The sequence below is a fragment of the Phoenix dactylifera genome, chromosome 11, assembly GCF_009389715.1.
Source record: "Phoenix dactylifera cultivar Barhee BC4 chromosome 11, palm_55x_up_171113_PBpolish2nd_filt_p, whole genome shotgun sequence".
In the NCBI taxonomy this organism is placed as follows: domain Eukaryota; kingdom Viridiplantae; phylum Streptophyta; class Magnoliopsida; order Arecales; family Arecaceae; genus Phoenix; species Phoenix dactylifera.
Window position 1 is genome coordinate 911,292 of NC_052402.1, and position 14,140 is coordinate 925,431.

A 14,140-nucleotide genomic window follows, 5' to 3' on the forward strand; every position below is an offset into this window, starting at 1 on the left:
AAGCGGATAAGCAATTTTGAGATATATTTATTGAGACATCTAGTGAGGAAACCTTTATATTTATCTCCATATAATATATGCCTCAGGTTTTTGGCTATATATAATCACTAGTTTATTTACAATATATTTTATTTGGAGTTGCCCTATGGTTTTTTACCTCCATAAAGAAAGACTTTTCCACTTAAATTTTGGTATATCTGCCCTCTTTTGCCTAATTTTTTTTTTTGTTTATATTTGTGAATTTGAACCATTCAGGTCTGCCCATTAACAAGTAGCACATGGAACCATATATTTGGATCAAATAGATAAAATTATTCTTAATCATTAATGCTATATATTTTTTTAAAATCGCAAAACTTTAGGTTCTTTATTTTCTTAAATTCTATAGTTAGAGGCAATCCAAAAGTATATTTGTTTCACGAATGAAATTGAAATGTGTTGGAATCAGAATTAGAATGGTCATATCTCTAGTTTGTATTTTGTTTGTAATTGGATCGGAAATAGAATAAATTTTGAATATGAAAAAATAAATAAATTTTGAAGGATTAAAATATTTTTTTTTTTTTTTGGGATTGGAATATTTTTATTGTAGAATCTAATTTTTCTCTGTCCTATTTTTTTTCCAACCAAACATGCTCCTAAAGTTTACGGACTGCACGGTGATTATTTTGTCTATTCAGATTACGAGGATTGCAGGATGAATCTTGTTTCTTTGGTTTTATCTCAAGGCATCCAAAAAGTGGGTTGCGATGACCGAGAACTTGTTCGGCTAATTTAATAATTGAATATATATGAAACAGACACGCATAAATTCTGTCAGATGTGGCTAACAAGTGTTGTTTTCGTGGCCACATAAACCGTATCAAGGCAATAATATCACATGCTGAGAGATGCTTCGTTACCACATACAGTGCTCCAATAACAACAACACACGTCCCAATCTCCAGCAAGTACACCCAAGAAAATAATGTTAAAATAGCGCGTATACGAAGAACGGTATGGTTTGACTTGGGGGCTGCCTACACGGCTAACCATCCAGGATATATCTTATGGTCAGAAGAAAGAGAAGTTGTTTCAGACATTCTGTGAGTTTCTATTTTCTGATTTTATTGGATGTATTCATACACGTTGTATGATAAATTTAAAAAAAAAAAAACAAAAAGATGGGCTCGAAGATGCACTTGGCCGTTGTATGTGCACGTAAGGGTGTAGCCGAGAGGAAACTGATATGGTGCCTGGGCGTGATCAAGTTTTGCTTGAGATTGATTTTGAGCCAGAAAGTTAAGATCAAGTTTATTTTATAAATCATTATTTTAAGTTTGATTTGAACTTAACTTGAAATCAAGCTAAATTTTTGAGTTACAAATCAAGTCTTTATTGACTCAAATCTAAATTAATAATTAATGAATTCAAAAGTTAAATAAGCATTCAAGCTTAAAATCATCTTGATATTCTAGACATTAAATCTAGCATCCATCGGCCACTATCTATCTATCTATTTATCCATCCATCCATATATCTATATACACATACATATATATGTATATGCATATACATATAGAGCTAGACTTGGCTGCACATAAATGAATATCCTGTCTAATTCAGCCAGATCTAGATTGGTTGATGAGAGTCCCAAATCAATGATCTAAGCTATCGGATGTGACCTATTACTCTTAAATTACTAATATTCCAAAAATTATGTGATTGGGAGATTGTCAGCCATAAGAAATTGAAACAATATATATAATTTGATGTTATTTAGACTGTCTAATTTTTTTATCATTTGATACATAGGTTATAGATCTTCGAATCACATATTTTTTGTGTATAAGTATTTTACAACTAGTAGATCACATCCAATGATTCGGATCATTGGATGTGAGATCCCAATTGTCCAACATATATATTTTACTAGATCTGAGTAGAAATCCAACTCAAATGCAGCCTATCCCACATCTCTCTCTCCCTCTCCATATATAAACATACTTATGAGAAAGCCGGAACAAATTAATTAGCAATTTTTTTTATTTAAGAATAAAGTGGAATAGAGATTTGGCTATAAAAAGAAAAAATAGGCGTTGAAGGGGGGTTAATCTTTTCCATTTTCTGAACGGCCCATCTTAACAAAACGAAAAAATTAGCACAAAAATATAAAAATATAAGAGCTGAAGAATGCCGAAGAAGTTTCCGATTTGGGGTAATGCATATCATAAAGGTGCCGAAGAAGGTTTAATTGATTAACTATTATAAGCTTCCGATAGGAAAAATATATCCCTAGTTACGATGTTCTTTTTGAAAAATAAAAAAGAAATATTCCTAGCTATGATTTTAACCCAAGAAGATTTAATTGATTAACTGTTAGAAGCGACTTCCCATACAAAGGATTGAAACTAGGTACTGCTTTTGGACCTATGCAAGTAAATATTAACAAACATTTCCAGTTTGAAAAGTTATGTTAACACTAAATCTAGATTTATTTTTTTTTAACATCAAATGAGTGAATTGGGCCTTCTTAATCAAATGCAAAATGTCATACTTGTTGAACTTAGTGACAAAAAAGAAAAATTGATAGAGATTATGCATTACATAAATGATAAATCCTTCTCGGTGGATCGTTGTTGACATCTGAAACTCAAGAAGATTTCGTTTACTATGCCAGTCTGCATTGGGTGCCGTTGAGGTGGCCTCATGCCAAAGATTTCTTAAAACCATCCACTGATTTCTAACTGCACTTTAGCCTCCTGTTTTGAAGACCCATTCCTCGCCCACAGTTTACGATCCCAATACTGTACAATATATCTTGAACTTATATTAAATACTAGCATAATTAAATCGTTAATGGGGAGAACTAAGAAGAGTAGGTGTCAATCAAATCTAATATAGGAAAGGAACACATTCCTTGTTACTATGTCCTAATACTGTGATTGGCCAAAGGATGACCATCCACTTCCAATCTAAGGCTGATTCATGGCTGGAATCCACTTCAATAGAACAATCGAAGTAGGGATAATGCTTTGGGAGGTTGTTACAATTACATGCTTTGTTAAGAGAGAATATCCTTGTAAAGGTTTTTTTTTTTTTGGAAGTAAATAGGAAGAGCATCCCTGTAAAGTTGTAATAGTTTGTTGACGATATAATTTGTAATTGTTCTCAAAAGTCAGTCTACAAATTAAGACTTTGGTTTATGAATGATATTCTTTAGTCAATGTTTGGCCTGGCTTTATATATAGGTTGTTTAACCATTTTAAATATATGGTTCCATCCAACTTTCTATTTTAGATTTTGTGGTTGGAGATGATTAGATGTAGTCTTTTTTTGCTTTTATAATCTATAGAGGAATATAAATTTAAAAGCTTTAGAAGTCTGCACCATGATCCATCTTTTTGTACTTGTTGACAAGCAATCATAAATTTAAAATTCCAAATATTCTTCATGCCTTGTACTAATTCGGCCATCTTCTTGCTATGTCTTGCATAATTCATTGAAGACAGTTGCTCAAAGGCATATTATACACAAAACATTTATGCCTATATTTTTTTCCCAAAAGAATATTTACATTGAATTCATATTTCAAAATATTGCGTTTAATAAATAAATTATTGCCATAAAAAAAAAACCTCCCTTGCACTACCATTATTGGCTTATAATGTGACTTGTAAAAGCCTTTCTTCTAGTATCTTTCATGGTCATATATTCATGGATGTGACGATGCCATGCCTTTATATGTATAAAAATAGAAAAAGCAATTGTTATATAATTTCTTAAACATTTTCTTTAATTTATATATGAAATTTTTTATATCTTCTTTAATCCTACCTCCTTTGTTCACAGACCGATCGATTTGCTTATTGGCTCTTTGGATCCTTAATTTCCATCATTATTTGCAGAGCAGTGGATGATTAGAGGTCGCAACATCTACATCCCAGCCCTATTCTGTCACCAACTATTTTGCAATGCACAAATGAAAAGGCGCAAGATGGGCTCAGCTCATCCAACCTTGAACAGGAGAGAATACCAACTCTTGCAAGTAACCTCGATACTATGGATTTGCCAATGTCTGCTAATTGCATGACCAGATCTTGGATCAAATCTAATGGACCCCATGAACTAAATTTGTTGCTGGAAAACAGACCTCGGGGATGACCGCGAACTGAAGAGGAGGAGCTTCTGCTATAACGCAGCAAAAAGCTTTTGGCGGAGGGATCCGGTGAAGACTCTCCGATATTTAAGTCAGAGAGGACTGTAAAAAAAAAAAAATCCATCCCTGCTTTCGTATGTACTTATATATGGTACGGAAACAGATTCAAATCATACACTCCCATTAGATGTTCAATTGCAATCACAACTCATTCATCAAGTCAAAAGCCTGTCTGCCCCTTTAATACTACCGTAGCGTTTGCAGCCGTAGTCGGCAGTGGTCTCCTGTGAATGGCTTTCGCTTCGGGTACACAGAAGCACAGCGTTTCCACTGTAACGCAGACTTACCTGCACTTGACTTCGTTGGCCGTTGGGTCTTCTATTACCACATCCTTAATCGAGCCCTGACTCACGACATGATGATTGGTTTTCTTTTGCGACATCAACTGTTGGATTGCATTTTGTGCAAATCTCAAAGCTGCCATTGCGACGAATGCGAGACACACAACCCGACTTCCCGCCGCAACGCTTCCTGTTTCCCACCAATCACTAACCCGATCAATGACCGAAGAAGACAGCAACAAATTTCTCTCTGTACGAATTTCAAAGCTGGCTATATACACTCCTCTTCAGCAATTTTCACTCCTCAAGTCCATATCTCTCTTAGCTAGCGCCTTAGGGAAAGAGTCAAAAGAAAGAAGGGTACGAAATCCCAGAAAACAAGTGTAAATACCAACCTCGATGCCCTAGTCTCTCACATCTGGACCACCCCCGCGCGCGTTCAGATTTCAGAGATCCACGGCCAAGAGGTTTCTCTTCGTTGCAAGTTGACTCGGTGCTTCCCATGCCGCTTCTCGTCTTCCCGTTCTCCACCTTCTACACCTCCACACACGTCCATCATCTACGAATATTTCAAACAATAACCACCTACATTCAATAATTTACTATCGCTGTACATTTAAAAAAGAAACTATATGTGCGTGTGTATATATATAAGATCCGGTCGTTACACCATTAATTAAAGGCCCCCCTCCTAGTCCGACTCCTCTCACCGGATCCTACCACTTCCGCCACCACGCGGCGAATCACCCCGCCGCGAAGGGATTCCGAGGAATAGTTCGGTATATATGAACGTTTTGAAGGCGGGTCGGACGGAGTCTCCTCTTTTTCCCTTCTTAAAATCCCGACAGTAATCTAATATTGTCACTTTCCTTTTGCCTCATCTTTTGATTTATTTCCTCGCTTTATGTCTGTGGAATTCCCAGTGGAGGGCTAGCCCTCTCGCGCTGCTCCTTCTGGCATTCGCCCCTGTGGAGACGCGGAAACGTCTTTTCCCAGGGATTCCAACCGCGTTCCCGAACGCCGCTCCCTTATATTTACTCCTTTGATCTCGCCGCCCCAGCACAACCCCCAGCCCCTCTACTCCTCGGTCCATCACCCCTTCTCTTTCCCCACCGGGGAAAAAAAACAAACAAAGAAACGTACTTCTGGATCGTACTAATAATTGTTCCATTATCGATTGAGATCATGAGCAGGCACGAGCGCCGGTGGGCGTCGGACACCGTGCCCGGAGGGAAGGTCCTCAGCGCCGGATCGTCGCCGGGGAGCATGACCGATGGCGCCGAGGAGTTCGTCGAGGTGACGCTTGACCTCCAGGACGATGACACCATCATCCTTCGCAGCGTCGAGCCCGCCTCGGCCGTGCCGCACGCCGACCGGGACTCGGCGGAGGCGACGCCGATGTCGGCATCGTCGAGGTCGCCGTCGATGGCCCGGAGCTCGTCGCACGGCCGCCTTCGCCAGTTCTCGCAGGAGCTGAAGGCGGAGGCGGTGGCCAAGGCGCGGCAGCTCTCGCACGAACTCAAGGCGGAGCTGAAGCGGTTCTCGTGGAGCCACGGGCACGGGAACCGGGCGGGCGGGGCGTCGTCCTCCGCGGAGGCGTCGGGGGCGCTGGACTCGGCCCTCGCGGCCCGGGCGAAGCGGCGGCAGACGGCGCAGCTGCACCGGACGCGGTCCGGGACGCAGAAGGCGCTCCGAGGTCTCAGATTCATCAGCAAGGCGAATGGCGTGGATGGGTGGAACGAGGTGCAGAGCAACTTCCACAAGCTCGCCCGCGACGGCTATCTCTCCCGTTCCGACTTCGCCCAATGCATAGGTTTCCATTGATATTCTTTTTGAAAAGAGATCTATTAAGTTTTCTTTTTTACACATATTTTGTTGCTCTTAGTTGATTATTTTCATTTAATTGTGAAGGAATGAAGGATTCGAAGGAGTTCGCATTAGAATTATTCGATGCATTGAGCCGGAGGAGGAGAATGAAAGCAGAGAAGATAAGCAAAGAGGAGCTCTACGAGTTTTGGTCGCAGATCACTGATCAGAGCTTCGATTCTCGTCTCCAAATCTTCTTTGACATGTACAACGATCGCAGAACTTTTGATCATGAAGATTAAGAAACTAGAATACGGCGTTAAGAGCTTAAAGATGAAGCTATCCATTTTGGTATCGATCTGAATAGTGTTTTTAATTTCTATGGTTACAGGGTGGACAAGAACGAAGACGGACGAATTGCAGAGGCGGAAGTTAAAGAGGTACGTGAGATCAAAACTGGAAGGGAAAGTATTATTTTATCATAACAGAAATTTAAGTTAGTAAAATAGAGCCGTCAACTTCTGGGGAGAAAACTCTGTGATTAATTTAATGGAATGGATTTACCGAGTTAGGAATTAGTTGCATCATTGCTCGGCTAAAATATAATTATGAAATCGGAGTTGGTGAACGAAGCCATTAGCCATAGCCAGCAGAACCAACGACTCCTACCCGCTGATCTCCGTGAGAAATGTTCATGTTGTTTTTTTTTTTTTCCCGACCCCTTTGATATCATTAGTTAGATTTATTTCTATCCAAGAAAAGTTGAATCGTGATCCCTGAATGGACGTTATGGCATGAAGAAGTGATGATTATTATGTGTGATTACTATTGTGCCCTTAGGATGGTAAGTGACTTGTCTAATTAAGCAGTAGGTAAGGGGTGTTTCGGTCAATGTAGTCAAGAGTTTGAAGTTTAATAATATTCCTCGATAAAATTATTAGAAAGTTGATAGGTTTCGCGGTCGTATGCATACTGAAATATTTTTAATTAACGATATCATTCGTCGCAGATAATTATGCTGAGTGCCTCTGCAAACAAGCTGGCGAGACTCAAAGAACAGGCGGAGGAATACGCAGCTCTAATCATGGAAGAACTGGATCCTGAAAGACTCGGTTATATCGAGGTTTGGATACATAAAATTCCACTCTCTCTCTCTCTCTCTCTCTCTCTCTCATTGGACTACTGGTGCAGCTACAAATTCCTAGGCCTTTTTAAATGATTTTAATTATATGCTCTTATACCAAGGATTATTTTAAAAAAGTAACTAGTCTACGCTTCAAAAGTTTTTTTGTGTGTGTGTGTGTGTGTGTGTGTGTGTGTGTGTGTGTGTGTGTGTGAATTAACGAGTCCAAAGCCTTCTACGCATAACAGTCTATGTTGTGCCCATAAGCATGCTGGTGCTCTGTCGGTCAAATTAGAATTCTAGTTTACCTCTTCCAAAATTAGGATGGAAGTATCTATCTATGCACGTCCAATTAGTACCTAATAGATTTCAAATCACGCATAGTTTAAGGTCAAATAACTTGTCCCTGCTCGTGCGCTATTGGCTTGCATTGATTTAGATAATTCTCCATATCGGGAAGACAAGGATGAACCATACCAGTGTGAGCTACATTTAATTGTGCTCCGAGCTTGCTTTTTCTTCCTCTTTACCCTGATGACTTTTTAATTTCTAAGTGAAAACAATCCAGTAGCTAGAACTGTTTTATTTAGTGCTAAAGGGCCCAATTGTGAACCTTCGCCAATAAAATATCATTCCTAGAATGCCCTCGTGGTTTCATGAGCTCATTTCTAGCTTGGCAACTTGTGACCATATTCCCAAAAGTCCTGAAGTGTCCTTGTCGTGTGGCAACTTGGCAACCATCGAAAATTATACACCAATCTAAGCGCCTTCAAGGCTACTACTTAGACTGGCTTCGTAACTTTACACATGCAGGCGGCGCGATGCAGCTTTCCTACCTAAACCTCTTCCATTGTCTCATAACAATCACCTGGTTCCGTTTAACTTTTCCCACCCGTCCCCATTAATCACCCATCGTAGTGGTTGAACGGCTGCTGATTATGGCTCCCCTTTACCTCCTCCATGTCCCGTCATGCTCTATCCTGTACCCCACCACTCGAGGTGGTTTGCTTCACAAAGAAGAGTGTTACAAACACTAGACAGTAAACCACTTCAGGTGGAACAGTAATTTGTATTATAATATAAGCAATGATCAAAGTTCCTTTTAACTTTGAAAACCAAATGTTCCATAATACATACTCCCTTGCTAAATAAGCTCGAAAAAGTTATTAGCAGCAAAATATGGAACGATGATTTGTGCTATAATAGTAACAACAACTGTGATCATTGTTCTTTGGACTAAAATTTGGAGAAATGTGATTGGTTTTTTGGCAGCTATGGCAACTGGAAACCTTACTGCTTCAGAAGGACACGTACCTAAACTACAGCCAGGCACTGAGCTACACGAGCCAGGCATTGAGCCAAAACCTAGCAGGGCTGAGGAAGAGAGGGCCCATCAGGAAGCTGAGCACTAAGGTGGGATACTACTTGGAGGAGAATTGGAAGAGATTGTGGGTGATGGCACTTTGGATTGGAGTGATGGTAGGGCTGTTCACCTGGAAGTTTATTCAGTATCGGAACAGGTATGCGTTCGAGGTGATGGGGTACTGCCTCACCACGGCTAAAGGTGCTGCCGAGACGCTAAAGTTCAATATGGCTCTCATTCTCCTTCCCGTGTGCCGGAATTCCATCACTTTGCTTCGCTCCACCCGGCTTTCCCGTATCCTTCCATTCGACGACAACATCAACTTCCACAAGGTTAGTGCTCTCTCGCTATTGCTATCACGTCAGGTGGGCTCTTTCAAGTGCCACATCAATGGCAAGCTAGCGACCGATCGAGCGTTGCGTAACTTGCTCGTTCGCATGGGAGACAGTTGGTCCGACAGTGATAATTTAGTGAAGTGAAGTTGGTTCTGATTAGCTGATACCACATAGGCACGCAACACCTTCCCTGGTACATGGTTGCCTGCCACCTGCTTGTAGTGGACACCAAAGGCTGGCCAGGTGGCTGGGGAATACTATCACTGTTAAGGTTACCTAGCAGCTCAATTAAGGTGCTTAATTTGCCTGTGGTGGGACCAGCTAGCTCTTCATCGAGAAAGAGAGGCTAATTTGCCTTACCCACTCCCAATTCGATGAATTGAAGTTTCTGTCATGCAAAATGCTTGTATCGATATCACTCGATACCCAGCGTCAAAAGAAAAAGAACGACTATCAAACATGACAGCTTTATGTGTCGCATGCAGGCTGCAGCACATCTTTATTGATAGCCATCCATCTTTAAATGATGTCCATATAAAAATTGCATCGGTAGAAAACGGACCTCTTGCCGCTAACATGGCAAGGTGTAATACCGTCCACATAAATACTCATAGAAAATATGTTGGATTTGTCTGACATCTGGCGCTGCATACTATTTTCACTTTGATTAGTATTGTTAAGCAATTATAAATCCTGTATTTATCTTAAAATACTTTCTTAAACCTGTTGATTATTTTGTGATGCAGACCATAGCGGCAGCAATCGGAGTAGGGGTTATACTCCACGCCGGGAACCACCTCAGCTGCGACTTCCCGCGTCTGATGTCAAGCTCAGAAGAGACGTACGAAGGCTTGAAGCGTGATTTTGGCGACCCCAAGCCAAGCTACATGGATCTGGTCCGAGGCCCCGAGGGCGTGACAGGAATCCTAATGGTTCTCTGCATGCTGGTGGCCTTCACCCTCGCCACCCGCTGGTTCCGCCGGAGCCTGGTCAAGCTCCCAAAGCCCTTCGACAGGCTAACCGGCTTCAATGCTTTCTGGTACTCCCACCATCTGTTCATCATTGTCTACGTGCTTCTCGTCATCCATGGACAATTCCTCTACCTCGTCCACCATTGGTACCGGAAAACGGTAACATGTTATCCACTTAGCTCCCAACTTTCTGAAATACTAGAAGCTTAGTTAGCCGATTTCAAGTACTTACTCTTTCTTCTCTAGATTATAATTTTCAAATGATTGCACTGCTGATCTGATCCTTTTTAGCATTGCAGACATGGATGTACCTTGCCGTTCCTGTTCTTCTGTATGCCGGGGAGAGGACTTTAAGGACCTTCAGATCCGGCTATTACTCGGTCAGACTCCTGAAGGTAAACTTGATAGGCTGCCAAGTGATTTCAAGTGCCAACAATTGAATTTAGCCACAAAATTATACGCTGAATTCTTCTGCACTCAGGTTGCTATATATCCGGGTAATGTTCTGACCTTGCAAATGTCCAAGCCTCCAGCATTCCGCTACAAGAGTGGGCAGTATATGTTTGTCCAATGCCCAGCGGTCTCGCCCTTTGAATGGTAAATTCCAGTACGCCTCTCTACATCCTAAGTTTCTGGCAAACTAATGTCCATGCTGACACGAGAAACTCTGTTCTATATTCTAAGTTTCCGGCAAATTTATGTCTGTGCTAATACCCTGCTTGCTTCTGTTTTCATCATTTCGTGCCTTCATGACATGGTGGTGACATATGTCACCGTTTTCCCAAAGAAGAGATCTTACAACTATACTAGTCCCTTCACACTGTGATGAACTATTTAATTGGCCTGGGTGAATGTGGCCAAAGTATTTCATATTTAGATCATTTTTTTCTGTCTGTCTTCTAATATTGCTTGTTTGAACATGACATGTTCAATACTGGCGATTTATAATTTTCAGCTCCGGTTTGTGTCCAGGCACCCTTTCTCAATAACTTCAGCTCCTGGGGACGTTTACCTCAGCATCCACATTAGACAACTAGGTGATTGGACACGAGAGCTCAAGCGAGTCTTCTCAGAGGCTTGTGAACCTCCAGTGGCTGGAAAGAGTGGCCTCCTCAGAGCAGATGAGACCACCAAGAAAAGGTATGCATTGAACTTGGTGAAATATCAAGATAGTTGTTTTATCCATTCTTTTCATCACACGAAATATCACAACTTGATTTGCCTGAACTTTTGCTACATTACTAGAACTGATATATATAAGAGGCTTCTTTTTTTCCTTGGTACAATGTAAGAGGCTCATTAATGTAACAAGTAATTAACTAGAACCAAACAAAAGGATTGTGTCTCTGTTTTCTATTGCTTCTTTTTTTTTTGTATATGGCGATTATCATGACTGGTGCTCCTGATTGCAGCCTACCGAAGCTCTTGATAGATGGACCTTACGGTGCTTCCGCTCAGGACTACAAGAAGTATGATGTCCTGCTACTTGTCGGACTTGGAATTGGGGCGACGCCTTTCATTAGTATATTGAAGGATTTGCTTAACAACATTGTAAAAATGGAGGAGCAAGCAGTGAGTACTTCCTTCTTGTAGCATTAGATCTAGGTAATTTCTTAGGATCACTTAGCTTTCAGGGTGGACCTCGTTATCCATCTTATACTCTATAGTTTCCCATGGTGCTGATTTCCCTTCAGTTCTGAATACTTGTTTTCCATTCCTCTGTCTAGCTCATGTTTTCTTGAAGCTTTTTCTGCTGATGAACGTATCCATTAACTTCTCACCTGCTTCTAGGATTCTATCTCGGATTACTTCCCTCCCCCGGATCAGAACGGACGGGTCGATCTGGGCACAATTCTCAAGGCATCGCGACCGAAGTGGACTCTCAAGACCACCAATGCATACTTCTATTGGGTGACTCGCGAGCAAGGCTCCTTCGATTGGTTTAAAGGCGTCATGAATGAGGTTGCCGAGTTAGATCAAAGGGTAAAACAGCTCAATCTACCAGTATTCTAATTCCGCAATAGATACGAGATGCTCGAAAACTTCCATGCTGACTATGTTGAGTAATCACTAGGGCATAATTGACATGCACAACTACCTCACAAGCGTGTACGAGGAAGGAGATGCTCGATCGGCACTCATCACCATGGTCCAAGCACTCAACCATGCTAAGAATGGTGTTGACATAGTATCTGGAACAAGAGTAAAATCCTATTCCTCCTTGAGTTACACAAGTCCTATTCACATATGGTAGCTAGAAAGCCATTGGACTCGGCCGACGCCAATCTTCTAATCCTTTTTGGCTTTGTTTACAGGTTAGAACACATTTTGCAAGGCCTAACTGGAAGAAGGTCTTCTCAAGAATTTGTTCCAAACACCCTTATGCCAAGATAGGTCAGTCTAAATTATCAACTTCAAACGGGAATTCTTACAATAATAGGTTGATGATTACTTTTATTTCCACAGCCTTAAGCTTGTTTACTTATTTGATTGATGGTGTGCTGCAGGGGTATTCTACTGTGGGGCACCGGTCTTGGCTCAAGAACTGAACAAGTTGTGCTTTGAGTTCAACCAGAAAGGCACCACCAGATTCGATTTTCACAAGGAGCACTTCTAGTGCCACGTACATATATACTTAAGACATACGTTGGAGTAAAATAATGTAAAGCTTTTTATTCTTTTTTCTAAGAAGGATAGCGAACAGAAGGAGACACAAAAGTATACCTATAAGCCACAAGGAGAAAGGAAAAAAGAAAAAAAAGAAGGGGAAAAAAAAAAGGAGGGCCAACCACTACCACTGGGGGTTGGTGAGTGCGTTGCGTGGGCCCGCACGACACAAGGCGGAGAAACGGCGACTTCTACGTGGCCACGTGGAACCAGTCGACCGGTGGGGGACAGCTACTACCAGCCGGTGTTTGACTTTGTGCAGTAACGTGGCATATCCTTATTGGCCTACCTCCGGAAGTGGGTTCGAAAGCGAGCGGCATCGGGTTGGACCAGGACGTCCGTGGGGCCCGCAAGGGGGCCTCCTTCTAGAAGGTGTGGGCGGTAGAACAGTAGAACAGCTGGATGGAGAGAGCAGCTTATCCTCGTTCGTTCGAGTTTGGTAGACTAGGAGGCAAGTACGAATTATAAAGCAAGCTGTATATTCCGATTGAGATTAGCTATTGGGAACAAGAGAGGGGTCAAACTGCAATGAAGCATTTAGTTATTTGGTGGCTGAGGGGACTGTGTCTTTGTTGGTGACCCTGGAGATATATATGTTTTGCTGTGACCAGAAGAAAAGGTCGACAATATGAGATTGTTAGAATAATGTTTGAGTACGCAGCTTATAGGGATGATTGGAGCACGTCTTTAAGTGTAAAGAAATGGTTGGACCGGTTCATATTATGTGCATTTGTGCAGCTGTGCAGAGTGCTTGAGTATTGTTGTTAATTTCTTGAGGGAATCAAAGGCATCAACATGGGTTCTTGATAGGTTTGGCAGAACTGTATTTCTGTATTGTTTTCTAATTTGATTAGCAGAACAGGGATTACGCTTTAACAAGCTAGGGAAACAAAATTTGCACTTCCTTCAATCACTGAGAAGAGAAGGAACTTGGAGAGAGAGTTGTTCACCGACAAGCAGGCTTGTGGCAAGTATGGCGTTCATATCCCACGGCCAATAGAAGGTGAGAGGTCTGCATCATTAAAGGTCTGCCAACGAATAGGCCCATATGACTAGGTGAACAACCTGAGAGCAAACAAGTCGGCAAATTTGACTGAGAAGGCAGCACCAGCCCATGCAAATAATTAGTGCACGATCGCAACATTCCCTTCTGCTTTGGAACTAGACTTAAACATGGGCCGCGTCACCTTGAAGCCTGGTCAAGAGGCAAAGCGAGGCAAGCATTGTTGTCTGGGCTGCTCTTAAAATTCTTGACCCAATAAAATTTCGTGCTGAGCTTAACCCTTTGGCCCTTCAAGCTCTGATTTCCTCCCAGCCCTCCCATTACAAGGTTCGATACGTGGCCTTAAAGCAGACAAGGGTAGGGTTCGCACAAGAAGCAAGCTTGGGCTTCAAA

At 41.6% G+C, this 14,140-nt stretch overlaps 1 protein-coding gene across 1 annotated transcript; it reads left to right on the forward strand.

Moving 5' to 3' along the window:
* Positions 1-5,134: 5,134 nt before the first annotated feature.
* On the forward strand, positions 5,135-13,620 carry LOC103709004 (respiratory burst oxidase homolog protein A). Its single transcript, XM_008794152.4, has 14 exons — positions 5,135-6,292; positions 6,391-6,550; positions 6,677-6,725; positions 7,295-7,408; positions 8,681-9,103; positions 9,853-10,236; positions 10,377-10,472; positions 10,559-10,674; positions 11,050-11,217; positions 11,490-11,649; positions 11,869-12,060; positions 12,152-12,280; positions 12,393-12,471; positions 12,585-13,620. The coding sequence occupies exons 1-14, from the start codon at positions 5,665-5,667 to the stop codon at positions 12,692-12,694; spliced, it is 2,808 nt and encodes a 935-aa protein (XP_008792374.2). The 5' UTR covers positions 5,135-5,664; the 3' UTR covers positions 12,695-13,620.
* The last annotated feature ends 520 nt before the right edge of the window (positions 13,621-14,140 follow it).

What these genes read in the sequence shown, in the direction of transcription:
- LOC103709004 (XM_008794152.4), top strand. Translation starts at nt 5,665, where the DNA reads ATGAGCAGGCACGAGCGCCGGTGGGCGTCGGACACCGTGCCCGGAGGG. An exon ending in CAGAGGCGGAAGTTAAAGAG is followed by an intron (nt 6,726 to 7,294) that starts GTACGTGAGATC and finishes CATTCGTCGCAG; the next exon opens with ATAATTATGCTGAGTGCCTC. An exon ending in ACATAGTATCTGGAACAAGA is followed by an intron (nt 12,281 to 12,392) that starts GTAAAATCCTAT and finishes CTTTGTTTACAG; the next exon opens with GTTAGAACACATTTTGCAAG.